Genomic DNA, 17,766 nt, shown 5'->3' on the forward strand with positions numbered 1-17,766 from the left:
ATAGTTACTAGATTATCTTCAGGTAGCTTGATTTTTTTTGAGACATTTAACTTTGGAATTGAAAAGGAGAAAAATAAAACCTTTGCATTTATTGCTTTTAGTTAGATGAAATTATTGTTAAGGCAAACACTCTTTTGTTACATTTCCTGAAACTCACTTGAGACAAATTGTTTTTCTTTCCTGGTTAGGAACCTTCAGTGTCCCTAGAGTCTCTATTCAGAACGAATCTGTCGGGCCACTGACCCGTGTTATCAAGGGAGTCTGTCTTAAAGCAAAATAATTTATGATAGGCTATTAGCTATTTGCTGGGCTGGTAGCAGATCTGTTTCATTGACAAAAATAACAATTTAAGGAAATTGTTCCTCTCATTTCTTTACCAGGTGAGGTAGTTTTAGTAATTTTGAAAGCTAAATATATGTAAAATATAGGAAAAAACCCAAGGCTTTCAAATGTGTGCATGGTACATAAATAGTAAGAAACACACACAAATCTTTCATTTCTTGTGATGATTTGACTAACAGATCTCGGAGTAACCGTTCCCCATCCCAGAGACACACAAACCATTTGGCTGAAGGATTTTTATCTTAGCTCTATTCCTAAATTATTATTTTATGAGAATACCTCTTTCATCATTTTCATTTCTACGATAATATCTAATATGAAAAATGTGTGTATATTTTTATATATTTAAAAGGTTTTAATCTTTTATTCTGAAAGACACTGCTTCCTATATAAGACTCATTGTCTAGCATCATTAGTTTTACTGGCTTAATTGCCAAAAAAAACCAGGGGAATAAAACCTCTTTTATTCCTTTTCTGATAAATAAAATAAGTAGCTACTTGGTGTTAAAACAACCAACTAAAATATACTTGAGAATGTATATATTTCTTTGAATTTGTGGAAGAAATTTGAATCTTTATAATAACCTAAAGGATTTCTTTCGGTAACTATCTTTTGGAGGTCTGATTTTTCACTGTGTTGCTGGAGAGATGGGGGAAGATAGAGATAGATGGATAATGTGGGGTGAGTTCTGAGGATGAAGGGGTCGTGTGACCCTGCTCTCCATTTGTGACCCTTGGAGAGTTACTGTGTAGAAAACCTCTGCTCACCGAGGACCGGCTCGGCTGAGAATCATTTCTTGGCTGAGCCGAGAGGACCTGGCTGGTTCTTGCATGAACCCCTTGACTCCTAATTTAGTTATTTTTTCCTTTCTCTTTTTGATTATCTTTCATCTCACCATTTATTTGCTGTGAGATAGCATGTCACTTAACTGCCTCTCATTTCTCTTTCTGGAAAAAAAACAATAGGGTGCTTCCATGAAGGTCTTTTTCTACCTTAAAACTGTTTTTATTTTACATCTGTATTTTTCGTCCATCCTTATTTTTATCGCTTCTGTTTTTCTTCTTCTTTATTGTATAATTTCTTTGCTATAACTTGCTACTACTGACATTTTAAAAAGCACAGCCTTATACATTAAATAAGGAAGATAGATTGGGTTATTATTTTCCACATTTTGTAGATGAAGATCCCAAAGTTAAGAAAAATTATAAGTAAATTGGAGCATGGCACCTTTCCTGATTTTGCTTTAACATGATTTAGACTTTTCTTGCGGAGCACAGAAGCTGAGCAATAGCTGTGTTCTGCTTTTAAACAATCAGAGCAGGCCGGGCCTGGTGGCACACTAACCTGTAATTCTAGTACTTGGGAGGCTGAGACAGGATGAGCACAGGTTTGCGGCCAGTCTCAGTAATATACTGAGATATTCAGCAACCTAGTGAGACCCTGTTTCAAAACAAAAAAATCAGAAGTGGGGCAAAGAAAGGGCATCAAACACAGTCTTAATGTATGTGATTTTTAATAAGATCCACATAAAAAATAATTTAAAAATATCAAAGGGCTGGAAGTGTAGCTTGGAGGTAGAATGCCCTTGGTTCAATATTTAGTAGCCCCCTCCAAACAAAAACAAACAGACAACAACAACAAAAAAAAAGAGTGAGTGAACTTGAATATAATAATATTTTTGAATATAATAATTTTTTAAGATTGAAAGGAAGACATTGCAAACTCCTTAGAAGAGTCATGGTACCTCCTAAAAATTATTGCTTCATTTCTCAACTTTTATGAAGGCTGAGACTTAGAGGCACACTATCTATAAGCTTAAGTAGTTTTCTTCTTGCTTTTGGATGATCTCGATGGTATTTGCCTATTTCCAGTTTCCTGTGATCTTCCAATACTGGCTTTGGTAGTTCTTTTACTATTTCTAAATTTTTTTACTTTTCTGAATTATAATTATAATTCAGAATGGCTGAATTGCAGTTAAGCTATCATTTAAATGTAAAATTTTTATTCATACTCCCTTATGAAGTATCAAAATAGTCTCATTTGGGAAAAAAAATCATCCCAAAATTGGTAACTAAAACTATGGTAATGCTGTAATCAGTGACTTTGAAAAGACAAATGAGTAATGAGGGCAATTCAGTAGTAGCCTTAGTCCTTCAGCTGCCCCCCCCCCCGCCCCATTGGAGAAGAAAATGTCTTTGCTGGGATGTCTTGAGAAACTGCAATTTTCAAAAGCTGTGGAATCCACTCCTCCCACCTCAAGAAGTTAAGCATCCCCAGTTGGTCAAATCCAGCCAGAAAGCTTCCATCCTTAATTTCTGTATTCACAAGTTGTACATTTTGCCTTCAGTATCAGATAGGATAAAAAATATTCAGATTTCAAGGCTCAAGGGTTAAGAATTGTTGATGGCTAAGACCACTAGATTGGATAAATAAACTCTTTCAGGGTGACAGGGAGATCCTTTAGTGGGCATGAAGACCTGGGGTTTCTTAATCACAGACTAATGAAGTTCAATTTCAACTCTTTTGTGAAATCTTCCTTAATCACCTTAGTCCACTTCTACAAGATACACTCTAGACAATGCTGCCTATAGAGGTTCATTTTCTACCCTGACTGGATGATAGACCCCTAAGGTCAATGATTTTATTGCCTGAACAGAACAGGAAGCTAAATCGGTATTTAGTGTTTGATGATGTTCCCAAAGACAACTAGCCATTACTGCTGCAGTTTTTTGGGGTCTGGCATATCAATTCCAAGGTGGTCAGTTATGATGAAACTAGATTAGAAATATCTGATGAATATTACATATCAAATTTAAATTCAGTGATTTCTTTGAGCACTTCCAGTAAGCCATGTACATACAGTGCTGTGGGGGATGGGTGGTGATATAAGTCTTAGCTACAAGGAGACTGATGAGGCACAGAAACAAGGAATTCAGGGAGAATAGCTGATTTTGGAGGAAAGAGGATTTTTGGTTTTGGGTACACTATTTGTAAGACACCAGTGGGACATCCAAATGGGAATGTGACTAATGTCATTGAAATATAAGTCTGAAGTATGAAGACACTGTTCTAGGAATAAGGGTTGAGAAGTGGTTTATAAAGAGGTGATTCTTGAAGAGGTTAGAGTGCATAAAGACTTTGAGAGAGGGTATAGGTTCTATATTTCTTAGTGTGGTTTTCCACTTTCATTAAAATCACTAGCACTGCTTATTAAAAATACAAATTCTCAAATCCATCCCCCTGAAGTTCGATTTACTGGTTGAGTTTGGGGTGTGTGACTCTGAATTTTTATCCCCCAAAGGTGATGGCAGTATCACTAAAATTTGAACACCACTAGACAATGGGGAAAAGAAAAGGTATGAAGATAGAAACTTGAGCAACATCTACACTTGGAGGATTATAAGTAAAAGAGGGCCATCAAGAGGGAAAAAGAAAAGCAGTCAGAGTGGTGAGGCTCTGAGACTGTACTGGAAAATGTCTACATTTTATAAAAGTTGGGGACAGGGAGAAAAAAATGCTAAAGAGAAAAAGAAGAGGAGGCAGAGAGGTATTGCACTTTTAGAACAGAGCCCTGGTTGCCAGCAAAAGATACACACACACACACACACACACACACACACACACACACATTGACAGATATCTAAATTTAGCTGTATCAATAGTCATTTGGCAGAGTACCAAACCCATTGCAATGAAATGACACTAGAGTTTCAAGGAAGCAAAGTTTATGCTCTATTGCCAGACCTATGAAGACAAGAGCCTGACAAGTCCAGGGACAGAAGATTATTCATGGCCCTGGAGGTGTTTTTGCTTCACGAACACAACCCAATGTATGCATCATAGTTTACCAAAGTTCTTTCATCAAAATTTCACTTAATCCTTGGGGGGGTACCCACAAAAGGCAGGCAGGACAGCATTCACCATTTTTAGTAACATGGTGAGAAAGTATAAGTAACCAGCCCAGACTAGGCTTTCAGGAAGTTTGTTGGTTTCTCTCATTACCAATTTCATCTGTAATAATAGATATCTATTATTTATATAGAGATTCTTCAAGGCCAACCATAATATGAGCAAACAGTTCCAGAGAACAATAGTAACTTAAAAACAGACCTCCCTAGAGCTTCTCATGTTTCTTTTCTAAAACAAGTATTTGCTTCCAATAGTACTAAAATCTGGGAAGATTTTAAAATGCTACTCAGAAATAAAGGCCTTAATAGACTACTTTTTTTTTTGTCAGTACTTGGGATGGAGCCCAGGGGCATTCTATGTCTGAGCGACACCCCCACTCCTATTTTTATTCTTTATTTTAAAATAGGTCTCACTGAGTTGCAAAGGACCTCACTAAGTAGCTGGGACTGTCTGCAAACTATGATCCTCCTGTCTCAGCCTCCCCAATGCTGGGATTACAAGTATGCGTCACCACACCTGGCCTTAATAGACTACTTTAAAAAATGGAAACAACTCATTTTATCCCGATATGATCAAACTACCAATCTGAGTTTACTGTAATTGGTAAATACCAGCAACAGGCTTTGTCTGCCTGTAGCTCCTAATGTTTGAACCACAACATGAAGGGCCAAATGTAAGATTTTTCAGTTGTCCACAAAGCAAGAACCTAAAGTTCTTAGTGGAACTAAGTCCATAGAGCTGGGAAAGTCTGTTAGAGAGAAATGCAACGATTGCTCATGTTAAAATTTGGTAAAGAGCCGTCTGCAAACCTTGCTTATACCCATTAAAGCTCAGAGCTGGAAATAGCTTTTGCTTCACAAGTCCCAGATTCCTAGAAAATCAGGCTCATAAAATAAGGATAGAAGGTTAGAATCTTCTGGAAGGTGCTTTCATTTTACGGATATGACACAGATGATAGTTTACCAAAGTTCATTCGGTGTCATTTTGTTTGATACACGGAAACAAGCTAAAAGGCAGACTGCTAGTTCCCACCATTATCTTCCAAGGCCCAGGGAGGTTGATGGGATTATCAGCCAGTAAGTGGCAGAGTCAGGACAGGAGATGCTGGATCCAGATGCTGGCTCTTTTCTCCATGTAGTACAGTCTCCCTACTTTCAGACCCCCCCCCTCCCCCTCTTTTTTTTTATTACTAAAGAAAAAGGCTTTCTTTTTCTCTGTACTAACGCATCACCACCAGCAGACTGGTGGGCCATCTTGCAGAGTCGTAAAAACATAAATAACAAAGAAGATCTGAATGTGCCAAAATGTGTGGCCCAGGTAGTAAATACTCTCTAGAAGGCTAAGGGGGGGAGGGGGAGACCATTTACTGTGGTGGCTTTTATTCTTCTTAAATATTTGCTCCAGATAGTCACTTATATGCTTTTTTAAACATTAACTCTGTGAGTATCTCTAGGGCTTTATGGATTCTTACCAGGTTTTGAACTATGGCACCTTTGTTAAGCTTTTGCAATAGATGAGGGGCAAACCGTGGCTGTCTATGCAGTTTATAACATAGTTCAATGAAGTCGACTAAGGAAATGATATATGGGCAATTAGAGGCAAAGGAAAGAGTTGTAACTTGGCTTTATTAATAGTGATTTTTTTAAAGAGTTGGTCTTGAGGTAGAGTTTTGAATAGTACTATTGATAGCATCGGTAGCAGTTTCCTATATAATGTATAAAGAAATAAAACATAAAGATGAGCTGAATAAACTGAATGAAAGACTACACTTTCAAACAATGCCTGTCATAAAAGGTATAAGCATGTATATATAATGTATATATAATGTGCATGTAATATATGCACACACGCATATACATCCCCCCCCCCATTGACAGATGTTTAAACATCTGTATCTGGCTGGTTGGTCATTCATTAGTCCAAGTAAAAGACTGTGTAGAGAATTGTGTTTAAGTAAAGGTGTTTATACATAAACAATGATAGGCTGGAGAAATGTTGTACCTTAAAATTCTGACAATTTTGGCTGGGCGTGGTGGCACACGCTTGTAATCCCTGCGCTTGGGAGGCAGAGACAGGAGGATCGCGCAGGTTCAAAGCTAGCCACGTGCGCTGGCTTAGGAGACCCTGTTTCCAAATAAAAATGTAAAAATAGGTCTGGGAGTGTGGCCCGGAGGTAGAAGGGCTTCCAGGAACCCCAGTACCACCAAAAAAAAAAAAAAAATTCTGACAATTTTCTCATAGGTATAATACAGTAGTAGATTAATAACCGGAATCTCTGACCTCTTCCTCCTGTGTAAGAAGCTCTTTTCTTGCCTTCTTTCTTTTTTGTACTCTCACATAGAGACACAGGCATAGATTCAGACCTATACACCTATCATTATACAAGTTGGTTTACTCAACATTTAAAAGTGTTTGACTGTGTAAACCCTCATAGTATGTAATACTGCGAGGGGGGGGCACAGATGAACTGTGCACAATTTCTTACTCTCTCTGTGCTTTCCAAGGACAGCTTTGAAAGTCATTGAGAATCAGCCTGGACCTTGGCTTGCATCTTAGCTCTGACACCAACTTCATTATCTTGGGTAAGTTTCTCATTTTCTCTGTACTCCAGTTTTCTTATCTGTTAACTGGGCATAATAAATAATATCTACCTTTATGGGTTGTTAAGAGAATTTGGTGGGATGGTGTGTGTAAAGTAACTGGCACAGAGTAAGCTATTATTGTTGTTATTTATTGATTCAGTTTGTGGTCTAAGATTGAGGTATGTGTTGGGGAAAAGGGAAGCATTTGCCATGAGATATTAGAATTAAAGAGAAAAGAATAGGAAATACATACCTTAAAAGTATGTGAGTAAACAGTGCTACTGTATACCAAATGCATACCTTAGGAATATGGGGGGGCTATTATATCATTACTAGTGATATAATTAAGAAAAATTCTGATGTTTAAAATTTACTTAAATTAGTCATTAAAAATATTTGAAAATATTTGAAGCTCTTTTGTTCTCAGAAGGAAATAGAGACTTAAACATGGATAAGTTTAATAAAGACATAATCAAGCCGGGAGTGGTGGTGTACGCTTGTAATCCCCGCGCTTGGGAGGCGGAGACAGGAGGATCACGCAGGTTCAAAGCCAGCCACACGCGCTGGCTTAGGAGACCCCGTTTCCAAATAAAAATGTAAAAAAATAGGTCTGGGAGTGTAGCCTGAAGGTAGAAGGGCTTCCAGGAACCCCAGTACCACACACACACACACACACACACACACACACACACACACACACACAGATAATCAAAATGCTCTGTTAAAAGGGGGTACTTAAAAAAACAACTTTCACCCCAAAATTAGTCTTAGAAACAAAGGAATGAATAAGCAGAGTTAATTGTTTTTCCAGGTTCTAGAAATATTATCCCCTTTTTTGCCACTAAACAAATAATGATGTCTTCAGGACACTATTTAGATGCAACACAGAATAATACATGGGAATGCAGTCTTGATTTTAAAATTTAGCAAGTCAGCTATCTCAGCAGAGGGAATTCCAGCACAGGAGGAGAAAATGCAATAAACAGTCTTTAAAGGGTTCCTCTATTTCTGAAATTCTGTGGCTTTATGGTTGAGATACTTGATGAAGTTTCCAGGCATATAAAAATAAGACAATACGGAAAAAAATACCCAATATTTTCAAATGGTATGTCTCCCTCCTTACCCATTAGCCTATGTTGTGTGATTTTTCTGTTACCTCTAGAACAACTGGCCTTGGAACAGAGTTACCATTTGCCTCTTGAAGAAAGAGGAACTATTCCTAATGAGCTGGATCACTGAGGGAGGAACTCTGTTAAAGACCTTGAGGAAGTTAGTTATTGATTCAGTTTGTGGTTTAAGATTGAGGTATGTGTTGGGGAAGAAGGGAAGCATTTGCCATGAGATGTTAGAATTAAAGCGAAAAGAATAGGAAATACATACCTTAAAAGTATGGGAGTAAACAGTGCTATCGTATACCAAATGCATACCTTAGAAATATGGGGGGTATTATATCATTACTAATGATATAATTAAGAAAAATTCTGATGTTTAAAATTTACTTAAATTAGTCATTAAAAATATTAGCAATTTGGGTATGGTAGCATACACCTGTAATCCCAGTACTTGGGAGGCTGAGACAGGAGGTTCTCAGGTTCAAGGCCAGCCTCAGCAACTCTGCAAGGCCCTCAGCAACTTAGTGAGACCCCATTTCAAAATAAAAAAACAAAATAAGGCTGAGAGTATAGCTCAGAGGTAGAATGTCCCTGAGTTCAATCCTCAGTATCACAAAGGAAGGGAGGGAGGAAGAGAGAGAGAGAGAGAGAGAGAGAGAGAGAGAGAGAGAGAGAGAGAGAAGTTGACTTTGAAAATGTGTCTCTTGGTTTAGATGTTACGGTTTCTTTGAGGACAGGAGGCATCTACCCTATGCAGGGTCACAGAGAGGTAAAGGACGCATTCACCACACATCTCTTTAGAGCCTATGCACAGCTGGAGGTAAAATGCTCTTGGGTTCAATCTTCAATACTAGTACTAGTACTACTACTACTACTACTACTACTACTACTACATATTAATTAATACAGTTGACATGTATAAAAAACTCCTTTTACATGCTTTACTTTCTCATTAGTTAATTCATCAAACATTTATCTGTTATTTATTATATACCCGCTGTGACTAAGACAGATATGGCCCCAACCTTGGTGAAGGTTAAGTCCTAGCAATAGAAATGACCTGAAAGAAAAGATAACAGAAAAAAGAGGGGCCTGGAACTTTGAGTGAATATCTATTCTTTGAATAATAACAACTTGCTGTATAGTTTAGTAACTTAAGTCCTCTCACTGTACCCCTTGATAACAAATTGGTCATTTTCAACTAACTTTGCAGTAAAAACAATAGCCTTGCTTAAAAATAATGTCATCAGAATAAATAACAGATTAAAAAAAAAACTCTAACATGGAGAAATTTGAGACTGTTATCTTTGTGCAGAAATTCTGGAGGTAGTGCGATTTGGTTGTGATAGAACATGCTTTTTACCTTCCCTGGTGAATCTTGTGGTGCGCTGACAATTTCAATTACCAACCAAATTGGACTCTGACTTTAGGACTTATAAAGGGAGGATTTTCAAAAGAGGTCATTGCCTAAAGGATTCTTTTAATCAACAGTGAGAGGAGTTGCCCAGCTGATGGTGCCAACCATGTTTCATAGGGCTGCGATGGTGTCCTGCTTCCATCACTTACCGGGGTAAGAGGATCAAATGAATTTTTAAATGCAGATCTTTGGTTTATACAGTTCTTTTTCATCTTCTGGAAAGTGATTACTAGACTTAATCAAGGTTCCTCTGTGTATCATTAGCTAATTTTAGCTCCCTCCTTCTTTATTTAAAACTTAAAAAAAAATACTGAATTTCAGAGAACTCAATTTTAAGTCCTCTGTGGATTTCATGTGTTTCTGTTGCAGCCTCGAGGGAAACTAAATTTAAAAGTAGGGAAATAGTAATTAAAAGAGATTAGGACAAGAAATTTTGGTGCTATGCAATGTGGGCTCAGTTCTCTCAGTCGCAAGTTGAACCGAGCAGCAGTTTTTTGGTTTTGATTATAGCTTTACTTGCTATTTTAATAAACATGAACCAGTATTCAAACTTTTAATATCCTGCTGCTTAACTATTTCCAAAGAGCTATCCAGCTCTTTTAAACAAGCTTTGTTTTAAAATTTTAATTTGTTTGGCTCAGTCTCACCTTAGAAAGTTGTAGCCTCATGGTAAACTCTTTTATAAGTTGATTTCCAGAATCGTAAGCGATTCTCCCCCTAACCCCGCCCCCACTAAGTGTTTCCTCATGTGCCAAGTTGTCGGTGTTGACAGCTCCTCGGCCCTGTTTTATCTGGTTCCCACGGCAAGAATGAGAGGCAAACACAAGGATGTGTCCAGTGTTGACTGGATGCATCAAGACTCCGGCGGTACTTACAGCTCTTCTAGGAAGCGGAGGCCACGCAGAGGATCCGGGGGCAGCTGACTGATGTTGTTCATGCTGACGTCTCTGGAGGGGAAGACAGACAGTGCATGAGGAGCCGGGTGTGCCACCACCAGCCGGTCAGTTTGCACGATTCCAAGCAATACAGTAATGAACTCATTTCTCTGTTTGACAAATCAATGGTGATTTTCCATTGGAGATGTGTGCATCCTTCTCCCCACCCCCCAACATCATGGGCTTTCGATCAAATCTGAGTGCCTAGGAGGCGCTCACAGGGATTCGAAATGATTTAGGCTATTCACAGGGCACGGTTGTAACTCCTGATGCCTAAGTTGACTTGAGGAGGACAGCAAAGGAAACAGACATAACTCAACTCTAGACAGAACGCAACTTTGTGTCTCGCTTGAAAGTGTGTGAGTGTGACAGGGAGAGAGGTCCTCACTGCCACTCTAGAAGTTCTCTTTCTCTGGGATCTTAAGCACCTTATAAAAACAAATGTTTTGATTCAAAGAAACTTAAAACAAAACAAGACAAAAAGCCTATTCCCTCCCTCTAACATGCTCCTTTTGCAGGTTCTCGGATTGCATTAAATAAGTGAAATGAACCATAAAACGAGGGTGTAAGGTGACCCCGCTCTGTAGTACACTTCCTGCTGGGCCTGAACAGTAGTTCCTGGCACAGGAAACAACAAGCCACTTTGGGCAGAACTCAATCAATTTTCGTTTTAAGCAAAACTTTGTGTAATTAGATTTTATTCTGTTTTTATTTCTCTATTTCTTTACCATCTCTCGCATACCCTGCCTCATTGGTGTATGCCATCTGTATCTCGGAGGCTGAAAGGTTGACAGTTGGGCAGATTCTAATGGCAACTAACTCTGACATCTGAGAGTCAGCTGTAGGTTCACTTAAGAACTCACAGCTCCAACCTGAACATTCAGAACTAACGCCGACACAGTCTCAGATCAGGCCTCTGCCCTTAGAATTTACCTTGGGAGAGGACCATGTGCTTCTTTTCAATCTAAATTTTTCCTGTTAATAAAGCAGACACACCCATTGTACCTACCCATCTGATTTCAATATTGATAGCTTGTTTCCTTATCAAATATTAACTTTAAATTGGCCATACTAAGAATTGAGGGCTCATTTTCTTTTTGAAAGCATAAAAAGTCATAAGTATTTGGAAAGAAGATAAAAAGGTTTTGTTAAATGCTTCAGAGTATGGCAAAAGAACTTCATAAAACCAAACTGGAATTACTATTAGTTTTAATATCTACTAGCTTATAATCATAAGCCCAAATAAACTCCATAGTATCAAACTAAAACTAAACAATGTCATACATATAGATTTAAAATTTATATATATATATATATATATATATATATATATATATATATATATATATTGTGGTACTAGGAATTGAACCAAGGGGCATTTTACCTCTGAGCTATACCCCCAGCCTTATTTTTATTTTTTATTCTGAAACAGGGTCTCCCTAAATTGCAGAGGGCCTCACTAAGTAATTGAGGTTGGCCATGAACCGTGATCCTCCTGTCTCAGCCTCCTAAGTACTGGGGTTACAAGTGTGTACCACCATGCCTAGTCCATAGTTTTTTAAAGTCTAGATTTTTTTTCTGGTATTGTTTAGTCAAAAGAGTCAAATAATAAACAATTTCACTTTTTTTTCCTCTCATAAAGCAATGTTGTTTAGTTCACTGAATAGCCATGTGTTAAACTGATTGATGCCGAATCTGGATTCCTCTCAGTCTCTATATACTTTCTGCAGAGACTCCATATTCTCAGACATATTCGCTTATTTTTAATTGCTACCCAACTGATTTTCTAAAAAGATAAAGGCGGTTTGCTTTTGGAACATGTTTATTAGTATCTGGGCTCAAACTAATCTCTAAATCAAGCCAGCTGGCATGGGCAACACTGAATTTTCTCTTATGTTTTTCTCTGTGATCAGTTTGAAAATCAGTTTGGGACACTGGCCCTGTCCATGGGCAAGGGTCTTGAAATAGAACCAGGGCTTTCACGTATTGGGGAGATTCATCAGGACTCCACATTATTTTAATATTTGCCGTCCTATTTTAGTATTTCTCATACTTCGAAGAAGTACAGCTTCCAGAAGTATCCTTTCTGTGGTTCCCACTGGAACACACTTTATGGTAGAAGAGCCCAGGGTAGCAGAAACAGTGTCTCAGTTTGAAAACTGGATTTTCCATTTGCTACCTGCATGGTCTGGGGGAAATTAATTTCCTGTGTAGGCTTCCTTGTATTTAAACAAGGGGTCCCTATGTTAATGGTCTGAGACCCTATGATTAGTTGTTCCCATTCAGAAGAGAGTGTCTTAGTTCTCTCCTTAAAAAAGGAAAGTATCTAGCTGGGCATGGTAATCACAGCTACTTGGGAGACTGAGAAAGTAAATTTGATGCCAGCCTGGGCAACTAAAGGAGACCTTATCCCCAAATAAAAAATAAAAAATAAAGACAGAATGTAGCACAACGGTAAGCTTCCCCTAGGCTTCAATCCTCAGTACTGGAAAAAAAAGTACATACTTTCCCAAGAAGCAATTAATAACTTCTGTGTTATCTGACATATTATTTATTTATTTTGTGGTACTGGGAACTGAACTCTGGCATTCTACCTCCAACCTACATCTCCAGCCCTATTTTATTCTTTATTTTGAAACAGAGTCTCACTAAGTTGCTGAGGGCCGTACTAAATTGCTGAAGGCCTGGGTAAATTGCTGAGGCTGGCTTCAAACTTGCGATCCTCCTGTCTTAGACTCCCAAGTACTGGGATTACAGGCATGTGCCACCATGCCCCACCTTCGCATATTACATGTGGCTTCTCTTAAAAGATGAGCTAGCACCACCAAAACAAACTTTCACTGTCTGGTTTTCAATGTAGGTTGGTTTCTTTTGAAGAGCTTTGAGAAGTGCATACAAACTTAAAGCAGAAAATGACTTTCAGCTGGGCGTGGTGGCGCACGCTTGTCATCCCAGCATTTGGGAGGCTGAGACAGGAGGATCACAGTTCACAGACAGTCTCAGCTACTTAGTGAGACCTTCTGCAACTCAGTGAGACCTTGTTTCAAAATAAGGACTAAAAAAAGGGCTGGGGGTTAGGGTTAGGTTAATAGCTCGGAGGTAGAATGCTCCAGGGTTTCATCCCAGTACTGCAAAATAATAAAAAAGAGAGAAAATATTTTTCAATAACAATAATCAAAGACCAAATAAAATGGGTCCTTAAAATCAAATTAAAAATGAGCGAGGTAAAAATTAATTTGGCTGCATTTACTTCTTCCCTTCTCTGTGCACTTCTGTATTGATGCTCAAATGTAATCAGGGTGTCCAGTTCAGTACATACCAAACTATCTGTGGTGAAAAACTCATTTTTATTAATTCTAATTTGCTGTGTGCTTATGTTTTTTAAAAAATGTAATAAAAGTCAGTTACTAGAAATCTGAAATAAAAATTCAAAGATAGCCCGGTGTATTTTTTTCCTGCCTATAATTCTGTCTACACAGGAGGCTGAAGCAGGAGTAGTCTGGGGCCCGACTGGGCAACTTAGTGAAACCCTGTCTTAAAGTAAAAGAGAGCCGGGCGTGGTTGTGCACGCTTGTAATCCCCGCACTTGGGAGGCTGAGACAGGAGGATCGCGCAGGTTCGAAGCCAGCCTACTTAGTGAGGCTCTCAGCAACTTAGTGAGACTCTGTTTTCAAATAAAGTATAAAAAATAGGTCTGGAGTATAGCCCAGAGGTAGAAGAGCCCCTGGGTTCCACCCCCAGTACCACAAAAAATAAAATTAAATTAAAGTAAAAGAGATTGTGTATGTGGCTCAGTGATAGAGCACTTGCCTAGTAGGCACAGAGCTCTGAGCTGGATCCTCAACACTGGGTTCAAAAAGATATAAGAACATAAGCCTCAATATTGTATTATACAATTCAACAGAAATTATTAGATTACTATAAAAGTTTCTAAACCTTGATTCTCAAATTCTTAATCTGTTGTGGATTGGTTAAAAAGCAGGCATGGCTCAGACTAGGTTCTCCAAGCACTCTTTGTGTGTGTGTGTGTGTGTGTGTTTAACTGGGGATTGAACTCTGGGGCGTTCTACCTCTGGGCTACACTCTCAGACCTATTTTATGTTTTATTTGGAAACAGGGTCTCACAAACTGCTGAGAGCCTCACCATGTAGCTGAGGCTGGCTTGGAACCTTCAGGATCCTCCTGTCTCAGCCTCCCAAGTACTAGGATTATAAGTGTGCGCCACCATGCCTGGCTTCCAAACACTCTTTTTTTTGAAGATTTAAAGAAGTTTATTAGAAGATAGAAATATAGAGGATAGGTACAGCTCCATACCAGAGTGGCATAGAGGGGCGACTCAATTGAATACACCAAAGGGATCACACGTGGACTCGACCTTTTTATACCCATGACCTCCATCTTGTTCACGTAAGCCTGACATAGTAACCATCCCTATAAGGTACCTCCCCCAGCCAGGTGTGGCAAGGTGTCTCCTTTCATGAGGGTCGACCCCTCCTACCATCTTAGCTAGCTTATCTAATCTTGTAACTCTGTCTTTAGATAGAGAAAGGCCTAGTTCTCCTCTCCTATTGACTTGTTAATTACTTTTAGCTAGGTTAATTTACATTGGAAAAGTTGCCTGCTTTTAGAGAGAAACCAAGTCCTTGCACAGATTTGCCCCTCACCTGATATTGAAATATATTAATAATCAGAGCTTTCTCAAATCTTCCTAGGCCATTTCCAATACTGGTTCATCCTTCCCTCTGTCTAGTAACTTCCTGACACCTGTCAGGCCAAAGGTAGATACAGAAAACACATTTTGGCATTTACAATTTTACAAACATTTAACATGAGCTTAATTTCCATTCATTTCCCCCTCATTTCTATCGCATGAATGTCCCCCTCAGCAAAGGAATAAGGACGTCGAGTCGGTCCTAAACTGCTTCGAACTGAACAGGGGTGAAGTTGGGTGGCCCCAGCTTTAGGGTAACATTCATGCATGTAGTTGGCATGGGGGAATCAGATGGGTCCGTGCCGTGTGCATCTATGCCGATCCAAAGGGCCTCGACAGATGTCTGTCAGGTTCTGTCTGTCGGAAAGCTTTAACCCATAAACACTCTGCAACTTGCTTTAACCCTCTTGATTTTTTTTTTTTTTTATCCTGGTCCTTTCTTTCCCATTTTGGACTATCTTAGGATAAAACTTTTGGGGTGCAGTGGTACTAGGACCACCGACGAGATGCCCTGGTAGTCACTTTCAGAGATGCCGTGATGCAAAGGCTGCTCTATAGTTGTTTTAAAGCTCAACAGCTGGAGCTGCCCACCGACCCACTGGCCAAAAAGTCCTGTGAAAAATACAGAGCCACGGGCCCCACATTGCCCCATGAAGTTGGGCGCCAAAAAATGTTACGGATTGGAGAATATGGTTGTGGGGAAACTATTCCCGGGGACCCCTGTTAGGGTCCTGGACACACTTTCCCTCAAACCGCAACAAAAGCCAAAAAAATGCGGGTTCTTGTCCTAAGCTAAGAATAAATATGCATAGCTTGGACAGTTGCTGAAGATTTAAAGAAGTTTATTAAAAGATAGAAATACAGAGGATAGGTACAGCTCCATACCAGAGTGGCATGGAGGGGTGACTCGAATTAATACACCCTTCCAAGCACTCTTTGATGAGCAATAATCTTCTTGCCTTCAACTAAAGTCAAGGCTTTGGTTACTTCTGGCCTCCTCGTTTTATTGGCACTCACTAGGGTAAGGATGCTCACTAGAGAGAAGGAAAAGGGGCCTCGGAAAGATGAGGCAGCTTCTAGGTCTCAGCACAGTCCTCAGGGAGAAAGCCCAGAGGCAGGACTTAGTTTCCACTCTTTTTTTTTTTTTTAACAATTTTTCTATTTTCTTTTTATAAAATATCAGAGCCCCACTTATCCAAAGGGTCACTTTCCAAAGTTTTACCATCTGCAGTCTGAAATATTTAAATGGGAAAATCCAGAAATAAATGATTAAGTTTTAAATTGTGTGCTGTTCTGAGCAGTTTGATGGAATCTCACACTATCCCATTCCCTTCCTACCGTGTAGGACTGCAAGTGTGTGCCACTACACCCAGCATCTTGGAAGCTTTAAAAACATATTATGTTTAAAAACATAATAATGATGTGGTTTCATTCCCAGTACCACACACACACACACACACACACACACACACACACACACACACTTAAAAAAAATAACAAAGAAAGAAAAAAAAATTGATGTCTGGGTATCAGCTCCAAAGTTTCTGTATTAACTGATCCAGTATGGCTATTAAAATTTTCAAAGCTGAGCCAGGCATGGTGGTGCATGCTTGTAATCCTAGCATTCAGGAGGCTGAGACACACGGACAGCCTTAGCTACTTAGGGAGGTCCTTTGTAACTCAGTGAGACCCTGTTTCAATATAAAGAAATAAAAAATACAGCAAAAAAAATTCAAAGCTGTTTGGATGATTTGAATGTTCTGTCAAGGCTAAAAACCACTGGATAGGAGTAATTCAGTTTCTAGGTGAGCTTCCTGAACTGTCTAATTCACTCAATATTTTGCAGGATTAAGATGATTGAGGGAGCTAGGCACTGTGGTAAATACCTGTAAACCCAGTACTTGGGAGGCTGAAACAGGAGGATTGTAGATTTGAGACCAGCCTCAGCAACTTAGCGAGACTTTCAGCAACCTAGCAAGATCCTGTTTCAAAACAAAAAGTAAAATAGTGTTGGACATGTAACTTGGAGATAGAATGCTCCTGGGTTCAATCTCCAGTACCCCCCCAAAAAAAAAAAAAAATTGAAGGTACTGTTCATATGGCTCCAACCTAGCCTGGTCCCCAAAGAAGCAAGGTTTAGACAAGAGGCCTGCCTGGGGGAGGTGGGTTGCTGGGTGTGTGGCCTTGAGGACTGTGTCTGTCCCTAGACTCCTCCTTTCTTCCTTCCTAGTTGCCATGAGCTGAGCAGCTTTCCTCTGGCATTTTCTGCTACTGTGATGCTTATTCCTTGGAGTCAGCCGTCCATGGACTGAACCTTTGAAACCATGAGCCAAAGTCTACCTTTCCTCATCCAAGTTGTGCCTGTCAGGCATTTCAGTCACAGCAATGAAAAGCTGACTAACATAAGCCCCTGCTGTTCTTGTTGGATGCTTTTGGTCAGATCCTTCTTATGCTGATAACATAAGTGTCCTTCTCTCCACTCTAGCTGTGTCTCCTCATTCTATGTCATCTTTGAGGCGAGGGCCTCAGAAACCACTCTGAGCAGCCCTGCAGATTATCATTCCACTCCGCTGCTGAAAGCCAATCAACAATGCTTCCCTCAGGAGGATGACTTAGAAAAGGGCTTGTGGTGGGCTATGAAGAGTTATAGGGAAGATCCTCCTTCTCCTGAAGCAGTTGCAGAGAAGGTGAATGGCTTGCAAACAGAGCTTGGTTTGGAATCCAGCCCCTTTGAAGGGGCCTCTATGTAGGACATAG

General features: G+C 39.4%; 1 protein-coding gene across 3 annotated transcripts in view; it reads right to left on the reverse strand.

Annotated features, from left to right (window-relative positions):
- LGR5 (leucine rich repeat containing G protein-coupled receptor 5) overlaps window positions 1-17,766 on the reverse strand; it is a gene marked incomplete at both ends in the record, with an annotated part of 134,449 nt that overhangs the window by 60,131 nt on the left and 56,552 nt on the right. For all 3 annotated transcript variants that reach the window (XM_080706046.1, XM_080706045.1, XM_080706044.1), the window contains one exon: window positions 10,239-10,310. In XM_080706046.1, coding sequence (XP_080562172.1) covers window positions 10,239-10,310 — 72 coding nt within the window. The remainder of the gene's footprint in view (window positions 1-10,238; window positions 10,311-17,766) is intronic.

This window comes from Muscardinus avellanarius (assembly GCF_963383645.1).
Source record: "Muscardinus avellanarius genome assembly, chromosome: 11".
Lineage (NCBI taxonomy): Eukaryota > Metazoa > Chordata > Mammalia > Rodentia > Gliridae > Muscardinus > Muscardinus avellanarius.